Genomic DNA, 19,865 nt, shown 5'->3' on the forward strand with positions numbered 1-19,865 from the left:
ATGATAAAGAATGCGGAAACTACATTAAAGCGCCTCCAGGAGTTATTAATAGTAAACAAAGGGAAATTGACCCATTGGGACAACTGTTGGATGAAGAAGCAGCCCCAAGACTGGAGATGTGTCAAAAACAGGATCAACATTGCAAAGAAATGGAAAAATTAACAGAAGAAATGATGAAACATCAGGTGGCAGAGAAGAACACGGAGGCTGCCAACACAAAGGCGAGGTCTGGGCAAATATTGCTAACACCTGTGAATTTGAAGATAGAGATACAATAGCAGCAACAACAGCCATGCCCACCAGCTCCAGCAACATGGGGAATGCTCCAAGCCAGGGCATTGTGCATCATCAGCAAATATCATGGTGAGGAATCCAAACAAGAAGAAGGTCAAGGGGCCCACCAGCCTCCAACAAGTGGACACCTGCTACAAAGAGGATTTTTTTTTTTTATTAGCCCACAGTTGTATTAATTATTTTTTAACTTTAATTACCTTTTTTGTTTTTAGGGTTGCATTTTAAGGAATTTTGTTTTGGATTATCTTCAGATATTGTCACATTTAAGAATTATGTGTGATGTAATGCAGCCCAATTTTTAAAACTTCTGTAATCTACAACTGGCATTGGTTATCTGCTTTTGTGTTTCTATGCATTTCCTTTTGCATTGAAGTTGATCTTAATAAATCACATTGACATTAATGCACACAGTAAAATGTGTTGTGTAATTGATTAAAAATCACTTTTCTTCAGGTAAGAAACTGCAGTACCTGTTTGTCACATTCAACAGGAAGAATGACGAGCAGAAATAACCCTCCAAGAGACAATTTTAAGGTGCTGATTTTCTCATGTAATTAAGTTTATGAAGCAGTTAAAGTTGTTATGAATGAATTTATGTACAGGGATGTTTTGATTTGTAAGGTTATGGTGTACATACAATACACTGCTCAAACTTGATAATCAACAGTGTAATACAAAATGTGTTAAACATAACCAGGCAGGGAGCATAAGTCACTATGAATCAGTTTAAGTTGCTTTAGTGCAATAAGGGACACTGGAGTGGCAACAAGACCACCCCCAGAAAAATTGTTTTACAATTGTTGAGCACATGCCATTGCTCATATAGATGCTCCATCCTGGAGGAACTTGACTGCCTGTGTGTCCTAAATGTCACTACAGGTATTGTCTCATGGTACAAGCAGTGACAAGGACCATAGCAAAAATCAGAACTAGATAAAGGTTAGTCTTGAGCAATGGTCTGTGGAAAGTATTCCATTTTTGACAGTTGCCTCTCGTTGCCTCTCCAGTGCTCTAGTCACTGCACACCAAAGCAGGTGAAATGGACTCTCAATGCTTTGTAATTATATCAGTTTACCAATAGTACCTAACTCTTATAATGGACCTTATTTTCTTTTAAAAACTGTATACTACATCTGCGTTAATGTTCCTCTCTGTTACTTCAAGGAATCAACACACTCCCAGGATAAGGAAAATATTCCACCTCCTGATCTAAATCCTGCTGCAAAGGTAAAGGTTTATTCATTATTTCTTTTCTGTGTTGGCAATAAAAAGAAATGGATAAAATACCCACATATTTTCAGGCAGTTTAATTGAGTTATAGGTGTACCTGTTTTTTGTTAGCTAGGAATGTTTTAATAGTGCAAAGTGACTTAAGAACATGTTAGTAATTGAATAGAATAAGATTCCCCTGTAAGAGAGACCTGATTGTTTGTTCTTCCTAGGACGAAAAGCCTCATCTGACCCATTCTTTTGAGTGGAGTTACAGGAAGAACATCTATACCCATACCTGCAATCAAGCGCAAACTATTGAGGACTGCCTGAAGAAAAGTCCAAAGTTCAAAGCAGCTGCAGAAAAGCAGGAGGGCAAAGAGCTTGTTATTGTAAGAAGTGGGAAAGCGATCGCTTCACACTTTCCATGCAGACTAATTAAAAATGACCGTCTGACTCTGAAGTTTGTGAAAGCTGTGGAGAAGCCAAAGAAACCAGTTAGCGGCTCTGGTTATCCCTGCAAATAGAGACAATCTAACAAGCTTGTGATATTTCATGTCATAGCATGAGGAGGTAAAAATGTTGTTAGAATCCTGAAAAATCCTGACCTAAGAAAAGACATGCAGGAAATTACTGTTTACGCATACGAAGGGGAAAAAGTGAAGCAAGCTCTACGAAGAGATGGTCGTTTTCTCAATACCATGTTCAAAAAGAATTGCGTGCTCTTTAACATGCGCACTGAAGTGAACACAGAGATGTGCAATCTGGTTGACGACCTTGATGATGAAACTTTTCAGATCAAATTGCTCGACAAGTCTGATCCACCAGAAAGTCAGCCTGGCAGTCTTGATGACGCTTACGTGCTGCAAAGTGAATCTCAGGCAGGTGATTCTGGTGGGTATGAGGAGCTTTCACAGCAGACTAACACAGTCGAATCAGAGACCGACAATGTAGCAGAAAAGAAACCAAATCTGTGTGGAAATATTTATTTAAAACAGATGCAAAATTGTTTGTCTTCAGAATTTAAAGACTCAATCAAAAGCAGCAAAAAACAAGCTCATGACCTTAATTTCGCCCAGAATCTTTTGCGTCTGGAGTTTGGGAGCAATGCTCAGTCGTGCCGAGAAGTAAAAACAATGAGGAAAATCATGGAACTCAGTCATTCTGTTTGTCAAGTAAGAATAAATGGAAAACCACAAGGAAGCGGTTTCCTCGTGTTCAGCAGATTTGTCCTCACAAATGCCCATGTTATTAAAGATTTTTGTAATGATAACGGCCGGCTTAATGAGCGGGTCACTGTCACTTTCTCTTATGAAAGTCTGGAGCAGAACGATGGCCTGATAGATGTGGAAGAGGTTTCTGGTTATGATTACTCACCTGATGTGTCAGGGACTGACTGGGCTTTGTTAAAGCTCAGTGATGTCCAGATATTGCCTGGTGGTCTCCTAACACACTGTGGATTCATTCGTCACAGTGGTGGAATTAGCATTGTTGGACATCCAGATGGTGGAACGAAAAAGATTGAATCTTGTTTGGTTGTTTCATCTGAGAACCGGAATCACGTTGTGGAAAGGCATTACAGTAAAAAAGAGCCTGTCCAGTTCGTTACTTGCAGGTTCTTTGAAAAAGTGGCAGTTGATCTTAAACAGCGCAAACACCTTCTGACTTACGAGTCTTGTTTGTATTTTAGGTCGTCTGGCTCTCCTGTCTTTAACGAGGACGGCGATGTTGTTGCAATGCATTCAGGAGGTTATGCCTACCCTGGTGTGATGGGTCAAAACCAGAGTGTCATAGAGTTTGGGTATCCCTTTTCTGACATCATTGAGCACATCATTATTCAAATGGTGGAGAGAGAAAAGTTTGATGTGTTGAAAGAATACCTCAGTTGCAAATGTGCTCGACAGCAAGACTTTTTGGTTGGTGTGAAGAAGCTCGTTGAGAGCAGAAATCTCACAAGGTTTAAAAAAGTAGTGAACAGTTCAGTGGCTGTAGATGACGAGAGTTTGAAGGCTTTCTTTGAATTCTTCTCTCGGAGAGAGCAGCCAGAGCCCATGGATATTAACTGAGTGCACAGAAGGTTAACTGCAGACAGAAGATAAATTGAGAACAGTTTGAGCAGTAAAAGCAGTCGTTATTTTTAATAAATCAGGACACTTGTTCAAAAAAACGAATAGTTTTTTTTCAATTGACTCTTTCACATAAGGTTTTGTTAAACAACTGATGCATCATGTACTATAAATAATATTAATAATAATAATGCATGTATGCTGGTTCTGTGCTTTTGAAATACAAGTAATAACAACTTTCCAATGTTGTGTTTGGTTAAATTTGAAGAAACTAAGAGAATCTGCTCCGATGTTAAAGAGCTCAAATAATATGGATGTGATAAATATCATGTTGAGGTTTCTCATTTTGATGTGACATTTACACAGTACAGTCTCAAATAAGTCTGGTTTACATTTATACCCTTTGTACTGTCTTATATCTGGATTTTTTTTCTCTTTTTTGTGCATGCTTTATTTCAAATTTAGAATCAACTGTGGCTGAATATATATGGAGTGTTGATCAAAGGCTTCAAAATATCATACCTTATCAATATTTTCAATGTGACCAGTTTATATCAAATAAATACGGTTTGCTGTTTAGTTGCTTTTTATGTTGTTTTTTAATCATATAAGAGCCTGAATCAGGGTCACTTTCAGATTTATTTTCAGTAAATATCTTCCCTACACACAATGAACAGAATACTGACCAGATCTAAAGATGAAGGTTTATTTTGCTGCGTGGGGTTTGATTATTATTATTTTTTGACTAATTGTAAGGTTTGCCTGCCAGACCCTACATGTGCCAAGAATTCTTGGTCGTTCACTGATACTCAGGTTAAAAAAAGTGCAAGACAATTTATCACTCCTATATATGCAAACTTCTGCAAGTCATTAATCCAAGAGTATCGGGTCACTCTGAAAGTTATGTGTTCTGGCTGGGAACTATACGTTAGCAAGTGCTGCGAATAAATCTCACACATTGCAGCGATGCTGATAATTTACACTGAAACAACTTACTAAGGGACTCAATTTGTATTTAATCCCAAAATTCTGAATAAATAAAGAGTTGTTTCACAGTGACTGCTTTCACAGCTGGACTATTTCAGTAGTTATTACTCAGTCTCTGTTTTCACATTTACCGTTTTATAGGGTGTAAAAATTATGTCTTTATTTGAATTGTTGATTCAAAATGCATTCATTTTGTCAAGTCTTTGTTTCTGTATTCAGCTCTACATTTCATGGGTGGTTTAGTGATATTTCTTCACAAACCTGTTTCAGCTCATACTAGAAAACTCCTCCTCTGTCATGGAGAGGAAGAGAATGTGCAACAAAAACAACTACCTGCTGAAATTGTCTCTCACAGACAAATTACTGCAACTCTCAGGAGCACCCTCCTTTCCTCCTTGAAGAGATCGACACAGCTTCCTAATGTCGGCCTGTTGTAGACATGTTCTGGGTTTGCTCTTATCCATCATTGGCTTTTTAGGGACGATCTTCATCTGCGCACTGCCGTTGTGGAAAGTCTCAGCCTTCATTGGTTCAAGCATCACCACTTCTCAGATCCACTTTGTGGGTCTGTGGGTGACGTGTGTGATGAGGAGTACAGGCGAGATGCAGTGCAAATCCTACAATTCTATACAGGACTTACCTAAAGACCTGCAGGGTGCCAGAGTGCTCATCGTTTTTGCTATCATCATCGAGTTCTGTGGGATTCTGCTTAGCGTGGTTGGGAGCAAATGCATCAACTTTGTGCCAAACAAATGGCAAAAGACCAAAGTGGTTATAGCTTCCGGAGTTTTGTTTTTTATTGCAGGTATCTTGGTGGCCCTACCAGTCAGCTCATGTTGGATCAACCTCACCAATAGTATGAATTCCAACAGCCTTTTCCTGGACGACGTTCATAGAGTGGAGCCGGGAGACGTACTCTACATCGGCTGGGCCACTGCAGGACTGCTGTGTCTGGGAGGAGGCCTTCTCTGCTGCTCCTTTTCCTCCAGGAATGAGACTGAATATGAGGTTGGATACTCCAGGGCTGAGTCTGTGGAAGCAAGATAAAGGTTTCACTTTCTCTTTGCCATTGAATTAGTCTGTTATTAAGATAAGTAAAAAAATTATGACTGCTTAACTGACTGTAAATTTTTTGGCTTCAAAACAAACTGTAGGAACAAACACCCAGGATTTTGAATGTGTGAATGCATACTAGTAATGCAAAAAACAAGTAATTGATTTAAATTTGTTGTTTGAACTTACTTTTCCTTTTATTTGTTATTGATCAATGTTTTTTTCTGTGTACAATTATATGCCAATATAATTTAAGACTGGCATTTATGAGTATATAACATCATTATGTTAGCAAGAATAATTACAATAATGTCAAACGATAAAGAAATTCTAACACTAAATCTGGTTTTGGGAGTGTTTGTGAAAGTATCTTTACAGCTTTTGTGGTAGATCCTTGCTGCCAAACAGTCTAAAAATATATTATTTTTTTTTATTTCGTTTGGTAGATTTTTGCATTAAAGAATGAGAGCGTAAGGAAAAACCCCATATTCCTAACAAATATTTACACAACATTTGTTAAAGAACGTCACATACTAAGTTAAAGTTATTATCAGCTCACAGACTTGTCAGACTTGTCTCAGTTTTTTTCAAGACACCAGTTGTGTTAAGCAGACAGAACAAAGGTGAGTTATTTTGATCAAAGTTATGTCAAAATGCATTTTCATGGATCAACCTTATTAAAAATTAACGCAAAGCTAATATTTGATGAAACAAGACAGCGCAAGTAAATATGAGTACATTTATAATATGTGACAATTTATATTTCAGCTCTACAAAAGAATCTGATTAAAACAGATTGGCCGATTGTTACATGTTAGCCTATTAACATAAAATATCGCTCAGATAATATATAACAATGGGGTTTTTTAACAATTTTAACTCGCAACATTTTCAGCTAATTTAGTAGCTTTGTGACTTAGTACAGAGTTGGGTAGTTACTTGGGTAGTTACTTGGGTAGTTACTTTTAGTCATCACTGTCATTTTTATATATATCAATTCACTATTTAACAGAGTCCCTCCTGTTTACATTTAAGGTAAGCTAAGCTAAGGTAGCCTAGCTTGGTGACCCCTACTGGATGTGTGCCTTGTATGCCTCCACCAGTATTTGAACCCCGATTGTTCATAATTAACATTTTGCATGTCTGCATTTTTCTGATTTTGCGATATCGGCCTTTGTATTCACATCTGAAAACCAACTGTCCGTATCACAGGTGCTTTGAAACAAGCTGGTTGGGTGAGATTTCTTTACAAACCTGTTTCTTCTCATGCTAGAAAACTCCTCCTCTGTCACCTCCTTTAGCACTCTCTAATCAGTAGGAAAGAAAACCAGAGTCGACTTCTCCTCTGTGTGGACAATAAAACTTAATACCTGCTGAAATCTTCTCTTACAAAACTCTCTTACTAACTTTTCTCCTTGAAGAGATCAACAGAGCTTCATCATGGCAGTTAGCTGCAGACAGATTCTGGGTTTGGTCTCAGCCATCATTGGTGTTCTAGGGACAATAGTTATCTGTTTCCTCCCATTGTGGAAAGTCTCAGACTTCATTAGTGCTGACATTGCCACTACTTATGTGATCTTTGAGGGTTTGTGGGTGAACTGCATTCTGCTGACTACACATGAGATGGAGTGCAAAGAGTATGATTCTACGCTCACCTTACCTCAAGACCTGCAGGATGCCAGAGTGCTCATCGTTTTTGCTATCATCATCCAGTTCTTTGGGATTCTGCTTGGTGTAGTTGGGGCCAAGTGCACCAACTTTATACCAGACGAAAGGCGAAAGACCAAAGCGGATATAGCTTCTGGAGTGTTGTTTCTCATTGCAGCTAGCTTGGTGGCCCTGCCTGTCCACTGGACCACACGCACCATTGTTAATGATATGTTCAACCCTGACCTGGCCAACGATCAAAGGAGGGATCTGGGAGCTTCACTCTTCATCGGCTTCGTGTCCGCAGGACTGCTATACCTGGGGGGAGCCCTTCTCTGCTGCTCCTTTTTCTGCAGGAATGAGACAGAATGTGATGTTAAATCTGCACATACTAACAATAAACAACAACGTTCATCTAGACAGCGTTCTACTAGAAACAAGAAAAAGGTTTCATGATGGTTTCACTCTCTGTTTGACTGAGTCCACTGTTAACATCAGGTAATAAAGTCTGAAATATGAGTAAAAATTTGTAGGAATCTTTGCATTTTGTCTGTATTCAAAACATAAGGTAGGAATATGTGCAGCATTCTGAATGCTTGTGAGCACACAGTCAAAAAAAGTTGTTTTTTTAGTTTCTCTTTTTTTTTTTTTTTTTTAATGTTTACAGGGTAAATAACAGAGCCAGTGTAAAATCATACCCTCTGATATGCATGGGTTTTTACAGGATATGGGAACTGAGCTGAGCAAGTTTACATTCTAATAGATTTTATTGAATTTCTTCTGTCTCATATGCTCTTACCTACACTGTGCTAACTGTACTGTTCTCAATGATTAGTAGACCAGCATATGTTGGCCAGCAAAAAGAACTACACATTTCACGGTAGGCTTTATTTTAAGTGTTTTCAGGGCGTAAGTTATAGTGGGACAGTGTTTTTTTCAGCATTACCAGTGTTAGCTGCTCCAGCTTGCCATGTTAGCGGCTAATGCTAACTGGAGCAGAAGGGCTAATGCTATGTTCTTTTTGCTTTTTACCCAAATTAGCAGATAATTCTACACATAACACTAACTATTACGCTTTGTGTCACGCTGGAATGTTTTGGGATACCGAGTCTACATTCAGAGCCAAATCCACAACAAATATATTTTGCAGCACAGATTCTTCTGTTCCTGTTGTCAAGCATACAATGCATGTTGAACTGCTGTTCATTGCCAGAGAGAAGCCACTCCTCTTCCTGGAATGAAGGGAAACCTGCTGCCTCCTCTCTAACACAGTGAATTATCTCTGTCCACATTTTCCCTCATTTTGTCAGAGCTGTCTGACAAAATGAGGGAAACAAGGAAAAAGTGATGAGTCCTATTTGCTGCAGATCTAAACACAGGAAACACAGGCTTAAGCTGATCAAAGCTCAGATTTGATCTACTGTAAGGAAATGAAAATGTCTGAATGAGGGCTTCAGTTGTGCTTTTTAATCTGTCTGGATTTACTCAAGTATCCAACAACTCTTATCTGTGGGCACAACTACTGAATAAGCTGTATCAAGAACTACTAGGAAGAGGAGGAGATTAAGACGAGTTTCCAGCTGTTATCAGTGCAGAAAGGGCTTCATATCAAAGCTAGTTCTGCAAACACGTGATTAGCTGAAGAAGACTAGCACTCTAAACTGCTCCTCATCCACAACACTATGTTGGACTTAAAGATATGGCCTGTGGTGTGTGCACTTGGAGGGCCCTGAAAGTCTCCAATTCCCATCTGCAGTGTGTGGCCTCTTACTGTGAGAGCCACCTCCAGGTTCAGTATGAAATTAGGACTTTTCAAAACCAGCGATCAGCAGTATATCAGTTATCCTCTGTGGTATGGAGGTACACAGCCATGATGTTCTTATTTTTATTTTTTTCGTCTGTTGTTAATGCTATGGAAGAATGGTTGTCCAAGGCCAATTTAAACTTAAGTGCCACAAAAACACAACCCTATATCAGTAGTCCTGTGTATACACAGTACAGTTACAAGTGACATTAGTACCATGAGGACCTAGTTTGAATTTGTATTTAAAGTAATATAACATCTTCAGAATGAATCAACTGTAGTTTTTTAAAGTCTACAAACAGAAACTGTTACATTTCCAAAACACCATGTGCCAAAAGATTCCTAGAATTACGATTAAATAAATAAAAATTCTGGAAATGATCTTGGCTCTTGGTGGTGGAACACGGCACCAGCACTTTATCCTATGAAGAACAGTGTCGACAAGTAAGCCCAACTGGTCAATATATGTCGGGTGTTTTGGACTTGGAGAGGGCATTTAACCGCATCTCTTGGGGTTGTTTTGTAGTATGAGGCATCGTGTCTGTTGTTACAAACTGGGCATTAGTACATTTGCAGTGATTCACATTACCAGCAAATTCAAATTCAAATGAAGTGGATATTGGATTCTGTTCATAGTTTTTGAACTAAACTTCCATGTACATACAGTGGTGTGAAAAAGTGTTTCAAATCATTAAACAAATTAAAATATTAGACAAAGAAAACACAAGTGAAAAAGCTTGGATCTTGGAAAGAAATTGTTTTTCTTTTTGGCACAACATAGAAGAGCCACCTACATCGGATGAGACTCAGAAGCTTAGCTTCCAGGTTGGGAAAAGTGAAAAGAAGACATTTAAATACAGCTGCTGATGAGTTCTACAAAAACAAGAAACAGATTTGTTAAAAACACTTGCACTGATTTATCAGTGACATCCATTTACTCAAGAATTGCTGATAAGTGGATGACTGGAATATATAGTTTATAATTTCAACTGTGTACTGTATAAAATAGAAGTATATATGCCAGATGTGGTGTGATGCTTGTGTGATTTTTAACAGGAAACTACTAAATTTTACAGTACTCATGCTGCTTTACCAAACATTTGATGACTAGGTGTGCGGTTCCTGCTGTAAATTGATTCACTCTTAAGATTCAGAAATCTAAGTGATAAAAGGACAGAAATGTGTGCACTCGCTTATTAACGTAAATCAATAGTTTCTAAATGCATGCTCGATCATCCAGGTAAGTTGGTTATGTACCTGAGGCCTTGGAAACTGCCAAGCAAAGACTCACAGCCTTGGCCAGCCACTCGAAGAGGTACACCAGAGAGATTGAAGGCAGGAGAATAAACTAGCTGTTCTCTACAGAACGAGCCAGGGAACAATATGAGAACAGCACCACCAAGGCTAGAAATAGAGCAATACTGGAAGAGCATATGGGAGAAGGATGCAACCCATAACGGCAATGCTGAATGGCTAGTGGATCTGAGGGCAGACCACAGCAACCTCCCTGAACAGGGACCAGTAACCATCACAGTGGCAGACATCCAAGACAGGGTCTCCAGCATGAAGAGTTGGACAGCACCAGGCCCTGTAATGTTCATGCCTACTGGCTGAAGAAGCTGACTGCACTCCATGAGCGCCTGGCAGTAAAAATGAACCATCTGACATCCAGAAATCCTACCAGTGGCTGGACAAAGCTGGACTGAAAAACAGCACAGAGGCATTAATCATGGCATCACAGGAACAAGCTCTGAGCACAAGATCCATAGAGGCTGCGGTCTATCACACCAGGTGAGACCCCAGGTCACAGAGATGTGCAATCTGGTTGACGACCTTGATGATGAAACTTTTAAGATCAAATTGCTCGACAAGTCTGATCCACCAGAAAGTCAGCCTGGCAGTCTTGATGACGCTTACGTGCTGCAAAGTGAATCTCAGGCAGGTGATTCTGGTGGGTATGAGGAGCTTTCACAGCAGACTAACACAGTCGAATCAGAGACCGACAATGTAGCAGAAAAGAAACCAAATCTGTGTGGAAATATTTATTTAAAACAGATGCAAAATTGTTTGTCTTCAGAATTTAAAGACTCAATCAAAAGCAGCAAAAAAACAAGCTCATGATCTTAATTTCGCCCAGAATCTTTTGCGTCTGGAGTTTGGGAGCAATGCTCAGTCGTGCCGAGAAGTAAAAACAATGAGGAAACTCATGGAACTCAGTCATTCTGTTTGTCAAGTAAGAATAAATGGAAAACCACAAGGAAGCGGTTTCCTCGTGTTCAGCAGATTTGTCCTCACAAATGCCCATGTTATTAAAGATTTCTGTAATGATAACGGCCGGCTTAATGAGCGGGTCACTGTCACTTTCTCTTATGAAAGTCTGGAGCAGAAAGATGGTCTGATAGATGTGGAAGAGGTTTCTGGTTATAATTACTTACCTGATGTGTCAGGGACTGACTGGGCTTTGTTAAAGCTCAGTGATATCCAGATATTGCCTGGTAGTCTCCTAACACACTGTGGATTCATTCGTCACAGTGGTGGAATTAGCATTGTTGGACATCCAGATGGTGGAAAAGATTGAATCTTGTTTGGTTGTTTCATCTGAGAACCGGAATCACGTTGTGGAAAGGCATTACAGTAAAAAAGAGCCTGTCCAGTTCGTTACTCGCAGGTTCTTTGAAAAAGTGGCAGTTGATCTTAAACAGCGCAAACACCTTCTGACTTACGAGTCTTGTTTGTATTTTGGGTCGTTTGGCTCTCCTGTCTTTAACGAGGACGGCGATGTTGTTGCAATGCATTCAGGAGGGTATGCCTACCCTGGTGTGATGGGTCAAAACCAGAGTGTCATAGAGTTTGGGTATCCCTTTTCTGACATCATTGAGCACATCATTATTCAAATGGTGGAGAGAGAAAAGTTTGATGTGTTGAAAGAATACCTCAGTTGCAAATGTGCTCGACAGCAAGACTTTTTGGTTGGTGTGAAGAAGCTCGTTGAGAGCAGAAATCTCATAAGGTTTAAAAATGTAGTGAACAGTTCAGTGGCTGTAGATGACGAGAGTTTGAAGGCTTTCTTTGAATTCTTCTCTCGGAGAGAGCAGCCAGAGCCCATGGATATTAACTGAGTGCACAGAAGGTTAACTGCAGACAGAAGATAAAGTGAGAACAGTTCGAGCAGTAAAAGCAGTCGTTATTTTTAATAAATCAGGACACTTGTTTAAAAAAACTAATACTTTTTTTTTCAATTGACTCTTTCACATAAGGTTTTGTTAAACAACTGATGCATCATGTACTATAAATAATATTAATAATAATAATGCATGTATGCTGGTTCTGTGCTTTTGAAATGCATGTAATAATGACTTTCCAATGTTGTGTTCGGTTAAATGTGAAGAAACTAAGAGAATCTGCTCCGATGTTAAAGAGCTCGAATAATATGGATGTGATAAATATTAGGGATGTACCGATACCGATACTGGTATCGAGTATCGGGACCGATACTGTAAAATGTGGTATCGGTTAACTCGTAAAAGTTAACCGATACCACGAACCGATACTAACTTATTTCATTAATCAGAGGGTGGATTGTCATTTTTGATGTAGTTTTTTAGATTGGCCACTAGGGGGACATCCCGCACTAAACAGGCACAGGGTTAGACGAGTGAGACTGGCGGCTCCAGATAAAAAAAGAGAAACTGGAGGCTGCTGTAGCTAGGCTAAACAAAATGTCAGCATTGTGGACCGGAACAGCCAACTTTAACTCGGGTTTTGGAAAAGCGATGAAAAATGTCAAGAGAAAATCCACGGGCAGTTAAAATAACAGAGGCTCTGACTCATTTTATTGCTCTGGATGACCAGCCAATGCCGGTCGTGGAAAACATAGGATTGCACCGTTTTCTCAGCATACTCGAGCTGCGATATGAAATTCCCAGCCGCCCACACATCAGGGAGATAATGGTGCCAAAACTTTCTAAAGAGGTAAAGACAAGCAGTGTGTGCGATGTCAGTCCTTGGTTTAACGGCACAGTGGACTGATGATCCACGGGCAGATGAGGAGTTCGTTGGTCAATGCCAAATACTTTCGTTATTTTGTTTGTTTGTTTATAATATGGACACTGCAATAATTTAAAAGTTTATTTTATTCTCAAACCTAATTTGTATTTATTTTATTCCAAACAGAAGTGTTTATTTATTATTCTGAAAGCTGGAGACAGTGCCAATAGTTCAGTGATATTTTGTTAAATTACAATGTGGAGACTGCAATAATTTGAGAGAAGTGTTTATTTTTCACTTGAAATTTTTTTGTGGTCATTTTTATTAAGATATTATTTATTATCGGCAGAGAATAAAATAAAACCTGTCTTCCAATTCATTGCATTTGTGTGTGTGTGTGTGTGGTAGAAGTATCGGTTTTTGTACTCGGTATCGGCAAGTACTCAGATCCAAGTATCTGTATCGTATCGGTTTGAAAAAATTGGTATCGTTGCATCCCTAATAAATATCATGTTGAGGTTTCTCATTTTGATGTGACATTTACACAGTACAGTCTCAAATAAGTCTGGTTTACATTTATACCCTTTGTACTGTTTTTTATCTGTATTTTTTCTCTTTTTTTGTGCATGCTTTATTTCAAATTTAAAAATTTAGAATCAACTGTGGCTGAATATATATGGAGTGTTGATCAAAGGCTTCAAAATATCATACCTTATAAATATTTTCAATATGACCAGTTTATATCAAATAAATACGGTTTGCTGTTTAATTGCTTTTTATGTTGTTTTTTAATCATATGAGAGCCTGAATCAGGGTCACTTTCAGATTTATTTTCAGTAAATATCTTCCCTACACACAATGAACAGAATACTGACCAGATCTAAAGATGCAGGTTTATTTTGCTGTGTAGGGTTTGATTATTATTATTTTTTGACTAATTGTAAGGTTTGCCTGCCAGACCCTACATGTGCCAAGAATTCTTGGTCATTCACTGATACTCAGGTTAAAAAAAGTGCAAGACAATTTATCACTCCTATATATTCAAACTTCTGCAAGTCATTAATCCAAGAGTATCGGGTCACTCTGAAAGTTATGTGTTCTGGCTGGGAACTATATGTTAGCAAGTGCTGCGAATAAATCTCACACATTGCAGCGATGCTGATAATTTACACTGAAACAACTTACTAAGGGACTCAATTTGTATTTAATCCCAAAATTCTGAATAAATAAAGAGTTGTTTCACAGTGACTGCTTTCACCGCTGGACTATTTCAGTAGTTATCACTCAGTCTCTGTTTTCACACTTAATTTTTACACCCTATAAAACAGTATGTCTTTATTTGAATTGTTTGTTCAAAACACATTCATTTTGTCAAGTCTTTGTTTCTGTACTCAGCTCTACATTTCATGGGTGGTTTAGTGATATTTCTTCACAAACCTGTTTCAGCTCATGCTAGAAAACTCCTCCTCTGTCATGGAGAGGAAGAGAATGTGCAACAAAAACAACTACCGGCTGAAATCGTCTCTCACAGACAAATTAATGCAACTCTCAGGAGCACCCTCCTTTCCTCCTTGAAGAGATCGACACAGCTTCATCATGTCGGCCTGTTGTAGACATGTTCTGGGTTTGCTCTTATCCATCATTGGCTTTTTAGGGACGATCTTCATCTGCGCACTGCCGTTGTGGAAAACCTCAGCCTTCATTGGTTCAAGCATCACCACTTCTCAGATCCACTTTGTGGGTCTGTGGGTGACGTGTGTGATAAGGAGTACAGGCAAGATGCAGTGCAAATCCTACAATTCTATACAGGACTTACCTAAAGACCTGCAGGATGCCAGAGTGCTCATCGTTTTTGCTATCATCATCCAGTTCTGTGGGATTCTGCTTGGTGTAGGTGGGAGCAAGTGCACCAACTTTATACCAGACGCAAGGCGAAAGACCAAAGCGGATATAGCTTCTGGAGTGTTGTTTCTCATTGCAGCTAGGTTGGTGGCCCTGCCTGTCCACTGGACCACACACGCCATCGTTAAGGATATGTTCAACCCTGACCTGGCCAACAATCAAATGACGGAACTGGGAGCTTCACTTTACATCGGCTTCGTGTCCGCAGGACTGCTATACCTGGGAGGAGCCCTTCTCTGCTGCTCCTTTTTCTGCAGGAACTAGACAGAATGTGACGTTAAATCTGCACATACTAACACTAAACAACAACGTTCATCTAGACAGCGTTCTCCTAGAAACAAGAAAAAGGTTTCATGATGGTTTCACTTTCTGTTTAACTGAATCCACTGTTAACATCAGGTAATAAAGTCTGAAATATGAGTAAAATTTGTAGGAATCTTTGCATTTTGTCTGTCTACAAAACATATGATAGGAGCATGTGTAATATTCTGAATGCTTGTGAGCACACAAAAGTTGTTTTTTTAGTTTCTTTTTTTAATGTTTACAGGGTAAATAACAGAGCCGGTGTAAAATCATACCCTCTGATATGCATGGGTTTTTACAGGATATGGGAACTGAGTTGAGCAAGTTTATGTTCTAATAGATTTTACTGAATTTCTTCTGTCTTATATCCCCTTACTTATTCCAAAGTGATAGATTTTCAGGCCGTAAGTTATAGTTGGACAGTGTTTTTCTCAGCATTAGCAGCATTAGCTGCTCCAGCTTGCCATGTCAGCAGCTAATGCTAACTGGAGCAGAAGGGCCAATGCAGATAATGCTAACCATACTACTAACTATTATGCTTTGTGTCACGCTGGAATTTTTGGGACACAGATTCTACATTCAGAGCCAAATCCACAACAAATATATTTAGCAGCACAGATTTTTTTGTTCCTGTTGTCAAGCATACAATGCATGTTGAACTGCTGTTCATTGCCAGACAGAAGCCACTCCTCTTCCTGGAATGAAGGGAAACTTGCTGCCTCCTCTCTAACACAGTGACTTATCTCTGTCCACATTTTCCCCCATTTTTTCAGACAGCTCTGAACGAGGTGTTAGGATGCCTGGGTCGTTGACCCAGAGTTTTGAGTTTATTATATTATTTATCATTTCTAGTCTTTGGTTTCTTTGTTAGAGTTCTATCTAATGGTTTACGTCTCTGTTCCCTCTGTTGCAGTGCCTGCCTGTGACTCTGTGTCTGTAAGTTCAGTCTGTGTTATGTTTCCTGTTTTACTTTGAAAGTCTGTGTCTCATGTTAATGTGTCTGGTTGTGCTTCCTTTGTCTCGTTGGCCTGAGTTGCCCCAGCTGTGTTTCCCTCCTGTTTCCCATTCCCTGATTGCTCCCTCTGTGTATTTAAGCCCTGTGTTTCAGTTTGTCCGTGTCGCGATCTCCCTTATCTATACCCTCACCTTGCTGTGTAAGGTTATTTTTAGTGATGGGCAGAAGAAGCTTCATGAAGCACTGAAGCTTTTCATCCAATTGGTTCACCCCAGCGCAAAGCATCTTGAAGCTTCATTTGCTCTAGTAGGACATCTACTGGACGTAAAAATATTAGTTGCCATGAATTTGAAGAGTTTGGCATTTTGCACACAGCCTGTAAATGTCAACAACAAAAGGAGTGTGTAAAACATGTATATTGTAGTGATGGCAGTATACTGTGTATATTTATACTGGCAGTATGGAAAATGATTATTTCAGAATGCTTAAAATGGAAATGATCATTTACTGTGAGGTGAGGTGTGGTTGGGGTGTGGACAGTGGTTGTGCTTTTGTAACGTTGAGGTATTGACAGCTACACACTGCCTGTTCACAATTTATTCTGTAAAAACTAAATTTTCACTGCTTTTATGACCTTTTTAGTGGGGAGAACATAGCTAGGATTTAATGATTTAACAAATCTTTTAAATCCTTTGTCCTCCACAATGCTAAATGGCTGGGAGTCCTCAATCACCATGCTAACCAGGTCTTCATCTATTTGAGATTGTTCTCCTGAGGAAAGACAACAAAAACAAAGCACAAATATAAATATCACATACGTAACTTATTACAGTTGTATAATATTGTTATATCATTTAGTAACATTACAGCATGCTATATTATCATGGCATTTGATGGCTCACCTGGTCTTGCTCCACAATCAGTGTTCCCCTTATTCTCATGCAAAGCTCTGTAGTGCCTAAGCATGGATGAGGTGTTGTTGTTATATCCCAGCTCCCTGGCACATAGCAAACACTTCACCTTGTACAAAAGTAAAGACAGCTTAACATAAATTGTATTGCACCATCAGTATTATGAAAATTAATCTTCTGTAGACATTTACATACCTTGTTGGGAGGAATAAAATCAAAATGTTCCCACACAGGGGAGGACATCCTCCTCTTCTTAGCTGGCTCCATTCTCTCCTGACTTTCTCTACTCACTCTCCTAAACCGGGCAGCGAGGCTTCGGACGTCATCATTTTCAGCTCCTCCTATAAATTAAGCAAGCCTCGTTACGCGCATCGCAGAAACGCCCCCTCCATTACTCGACACAAGCTTTGAAGCCTCGATACAGAATGTCACAATGTGACAAAATAACTAGTGATGTGACGGTCACATCACTAGTTATTTTGTATTCTGAGGTTTGTTACCCTTTTGAGTTCAGCATTAAAGCTATTTAAGTTTACATTTGTCTCCAGAGTCTGCACTTTGGGTCCTTTTCCTGCCTGCACACAGCCGTCACATAACACGAGATAGAACAAGGAAAAAGTGATGAGTCCTATTCGCTGCAGATCTAAACACAGGAAACACAGGCTTAAGCTGATCAAAGCTCAGATTTGATCTACTGTAAGGAAATGAAAATGTCTGAATGAGGGTTCAGCTGGACCAGAAGAAGTTGTGCTTTTTAATCTGTCTGGATTTACTCAAGTATCCAACAACTCTTATCTGTGGGCACAACTACTGAATAAGCTGTATCAAGAACTACTGGGAAGAGGAGGAGATTAAGAAGAGTTTCCAGCTGTTATCAGTGCAGAAAGGGCTTCATACCAAAGCTAGTTCTGCAAACACCTAATTAGCTGAAGAAGACTAGCACTCTAAACTGCTCCTCATCCACAACACTATGTTGGACTTTAAAGATGTGGCCTGTGGTGTGTGCACTGGGAGAGCCCTGAAAGTCTCCAACTCCTGTCTGCAGTGTGTGGCCTCTTACTGTGAGAGCCACCTCCAGGTTCGGTATAAAATTAGGACTTTTCAGAACCAGCGATCAGCAGTATATCAGTTAACGTCTGTGGTATAGAGGAACATAGAGGACACTACACAGTGTCAGCTGTAGCAGAAAGGACTGAGACGCAGAGAGAGCTCAGGCCAACATGACTCAACATCCAACAGTGAAACCAGGACACACAGCAAGATATAGAAATGCTTCAGCAGCATGTGAAGGCCATCAGTGTCTATATTGATAAAGCAGTGAGGGAAGCCTAGAGAATCTTCAGCCGGCTGGTCCAACTTGTGTAGAAGAAAAACTTCAGAAGAAGCCACAGCAGAATATTACTGAGTTTAACTTACAATTTTATCGTAAACATTTTTTAGTTGAATAAATAAAATACTCCAGGAATACACTTTGTTAGTCAAACCCAGAGTATAATTAACTTTGGTTATCCTTTTCCAAATATCACTGAAGGCAACATTATCCAGATAGTGAAGAGTTCAGAGTTTGTTGCTGAAGAAATACCTTGTTTGCAATTGCATTTGACAGCAAGACATTTTGGTCAGTGTGTGAAGAAACTTGTTGAGAGGAGAAATCTCAACATTTAATATTGCACTCAACAATTCAGTGGCCATAGGTGATCTTTGTTGACAGGGTTGCCTGATGGTATTTTTCACTAGAAAGTCCACAATAACTAAAATTTCTAGTTTCTGCAACTGAAAGTTGCAGTTTAAACAATTTAAATCTTAATTTAATTCAGTGTGTGAACGTGTGTGTGAATGGGTGGATGACTGAATGTAGTGTAAAGCGCTTTTGGGTCCATCGGCACTAAGTAAAAGCCCTATACAAATACAAGCCATTCATTTTTGTCTGTTGTTAATGCTATGGAAGAATGGTTGTCCAAGTAAGCCCAACTGGTCGATATATGTCGGGTGTTTTGGACTTGGAGAGGGCATTTAATCTCTTGGGGTTGTTTTGTAGTATCAGGCATCGTGTCTCTTGTTACAAACTGGGCATTAGTACATTTGCAGTGATTCACATTATTCAATTCAATTCTATTCAATTCAATTTTATTTATATAGCGCTAAATAACAACAAAAGTCGCATCACAACTATTGCAGCACAACTAAGGGACAATTCAGGGTCACCTGGTCCAGCCCTAACTATATGCTTTAGCAAAAAGGAACGTTTTAAGCCTAATCTTAAAAGTAGAGATAGTGTCTGTCTCCCGAATCCAAACTGGAAGCTGTTTCCAGAGAAGAGGGGCCTGAAAACTGAAGGCTCCCCCTCCCATTCTACTTTTAAATACTCTAGGAACAACAAGTAGGCCTGCAGTGCAAGAGCGAAGTGCTCTAATAGGGTGATATGGTACTACAAGGTCATTAAGATAAGATGGGGCCTGATTGTTTAAGACCTTGTATGTGAGGAGCAGGATTTTGAATTCAATTCTGGATTTAACAGGAAGCCAATGAAGGGAAGCCAAAACAGGAGAAATATGCTCTCTCTTTCTAGTCCCTGTTTTTCAGCCTCACTCTGAGACAGGATATTTCTAATTTTAGAGATGTTGCGCAAATGGAAGAAAGCAGTCTTACATATTTGTTTTGTGGATATTGGATTCTGTTCATAGTTTTTGAACTGAACTTCTACGTACTTACAGTGGTGTGAAAACGTGTTTCAAATCATTCAACAA

The 19,865-nt window shown here is 39.3% G+C and overlaps 5 protein-coding genes and 1 pseudogene across 6 annotated transcripts; 5 read left to right on the plus strand and 1 right to left on the minus strand.

Annotated features, from left to right (window-relative positions):
* The first annotated feature begins 451 nt into the window (after positions 1 to 451).
* Positions 452 to 4,367, plus strand: LOC146510112 (serine protease FAM111A-like). 2 transcript variants are annotated; one of them, XM_085174518.1, is made up of 3 exons: positions 452 to 828; positions 1,459 to 1,521; positions 1,737 to 4,367. In XM_085174518.1, exon 3 carries the CDS (start codon positions 2,124 to 2,126, stop codon positions 3,567 to 3,569), a length of 1,446 nt encoding a protein of 481 aa, XP_085030644.1. In that variant the 5' UTR covers positions 452 to 828; positions 1,459 to 1,521; positions 1,737 to 2,123; the 3' UTR covers positions 3,570 to 4,367. The 2 variants fall into 2 exon arrangements, with proteins under 2 accessions (XP_085030644.1, XP_085030645.1); XM_085174519.1 differs by having other exon boundaries at positions 466 to 828; positions 1,737 to 2,122.
* Positions 4,368 to 4,708: 341 nt separating this feature from the next.
* Positions 4,709 to 5,949, plus strand: LOC146510113 (claudin-4-like). Its single transcript, XM_085174568.1, has one exon. The coding sequence runs from the start codon at positions 4,977 to 4,979 to the stop codon at positions 5,601 to 5,603; it is 627 nt and encodes a 208-aa protein (XP_085030694.1). The 5' UTR covers positions 4,709 to 4,976; the 3' UTR covers positions 5,604 to 5,949.
* Positions 5,950 to 6,902: 953 nt separating this feature from the next.
* LOC146510114 (claudin-4-like) lies at positions 6,903 to 9,906 on the plus strand. The gene has a single exon (XM_085174560.1). It carries the CDS (start codon positions 7,050 to 7,052, stop codon positions 7,710 to 7,712), a length of 663 nt encoding a protein of 220 aa, XP_085030686.1. The 5' UTR covers positions 6,903 to 7,049; the 3' UTR covers positions 7,713 to 9,906.
* Positions 9,907 to 10,725: 819 nt separating this feature from the next.
* LOC146510115 (serine protease FAM111A-like) lies at positions 10,726 to 12,265 on the plus strand (annotated as a pseudogene).
* Positions 12,266 to 13,376: 1,111 nt separating this feature from the next.
* On the minus strand, positions 13,377 to 17,408 carry LOC146510116 (uncharacterized). The gene is made up of 3 exons (XM_085174583.1): positions 17,314 to 17,408; positions 17,110 to 17,227; positions 13,377 to 16,978 (listed from the first exon to the last, which is right to left on the minus strand). Exons 1-3 carry the CDS (start codon positions 17,383 to 17,385, stop codon positions 16,818 to 16,820), a joined length of 351 nt encoding a protein of 116 aa, XP_085030709.1. The 5' UTR covers positions 17,386 to 17,408; the 3' UTR covers positions 13,377 to 16,817.
* On the plus strand, positions 14,644 to 15,213 carry LOC146510117 (claudin-4-like). Its single transcript, XM_085174574.1, has one exon. It carries the CDS (start codon positions 14,644 to 14,646, stop codon positions 15,211 to 15,213), a length of 570 nt encoding a protein of 189 aa, XP_085030700.1.
* Positions 17,409 to 19,865: the final 2,457 nt, after the last annotated feature.

The sequence above is a fragment of the Neolamprologus multifasciatus genome, chromosome 10 (assembly GCF_963576455.1).
Source record: "Neolamprologus multifasciatus chromosome 10, fNeoMul1.2, whole genome shotgun sequence".
Classification (NCBI taxonomy): domain Eukaryota; kingdom Metazoa; phylum Chordata; class Actinopteri; order Cichliformes; family Cichlidae; genus Neolamprologus; species Neolamprologus multifasciatus.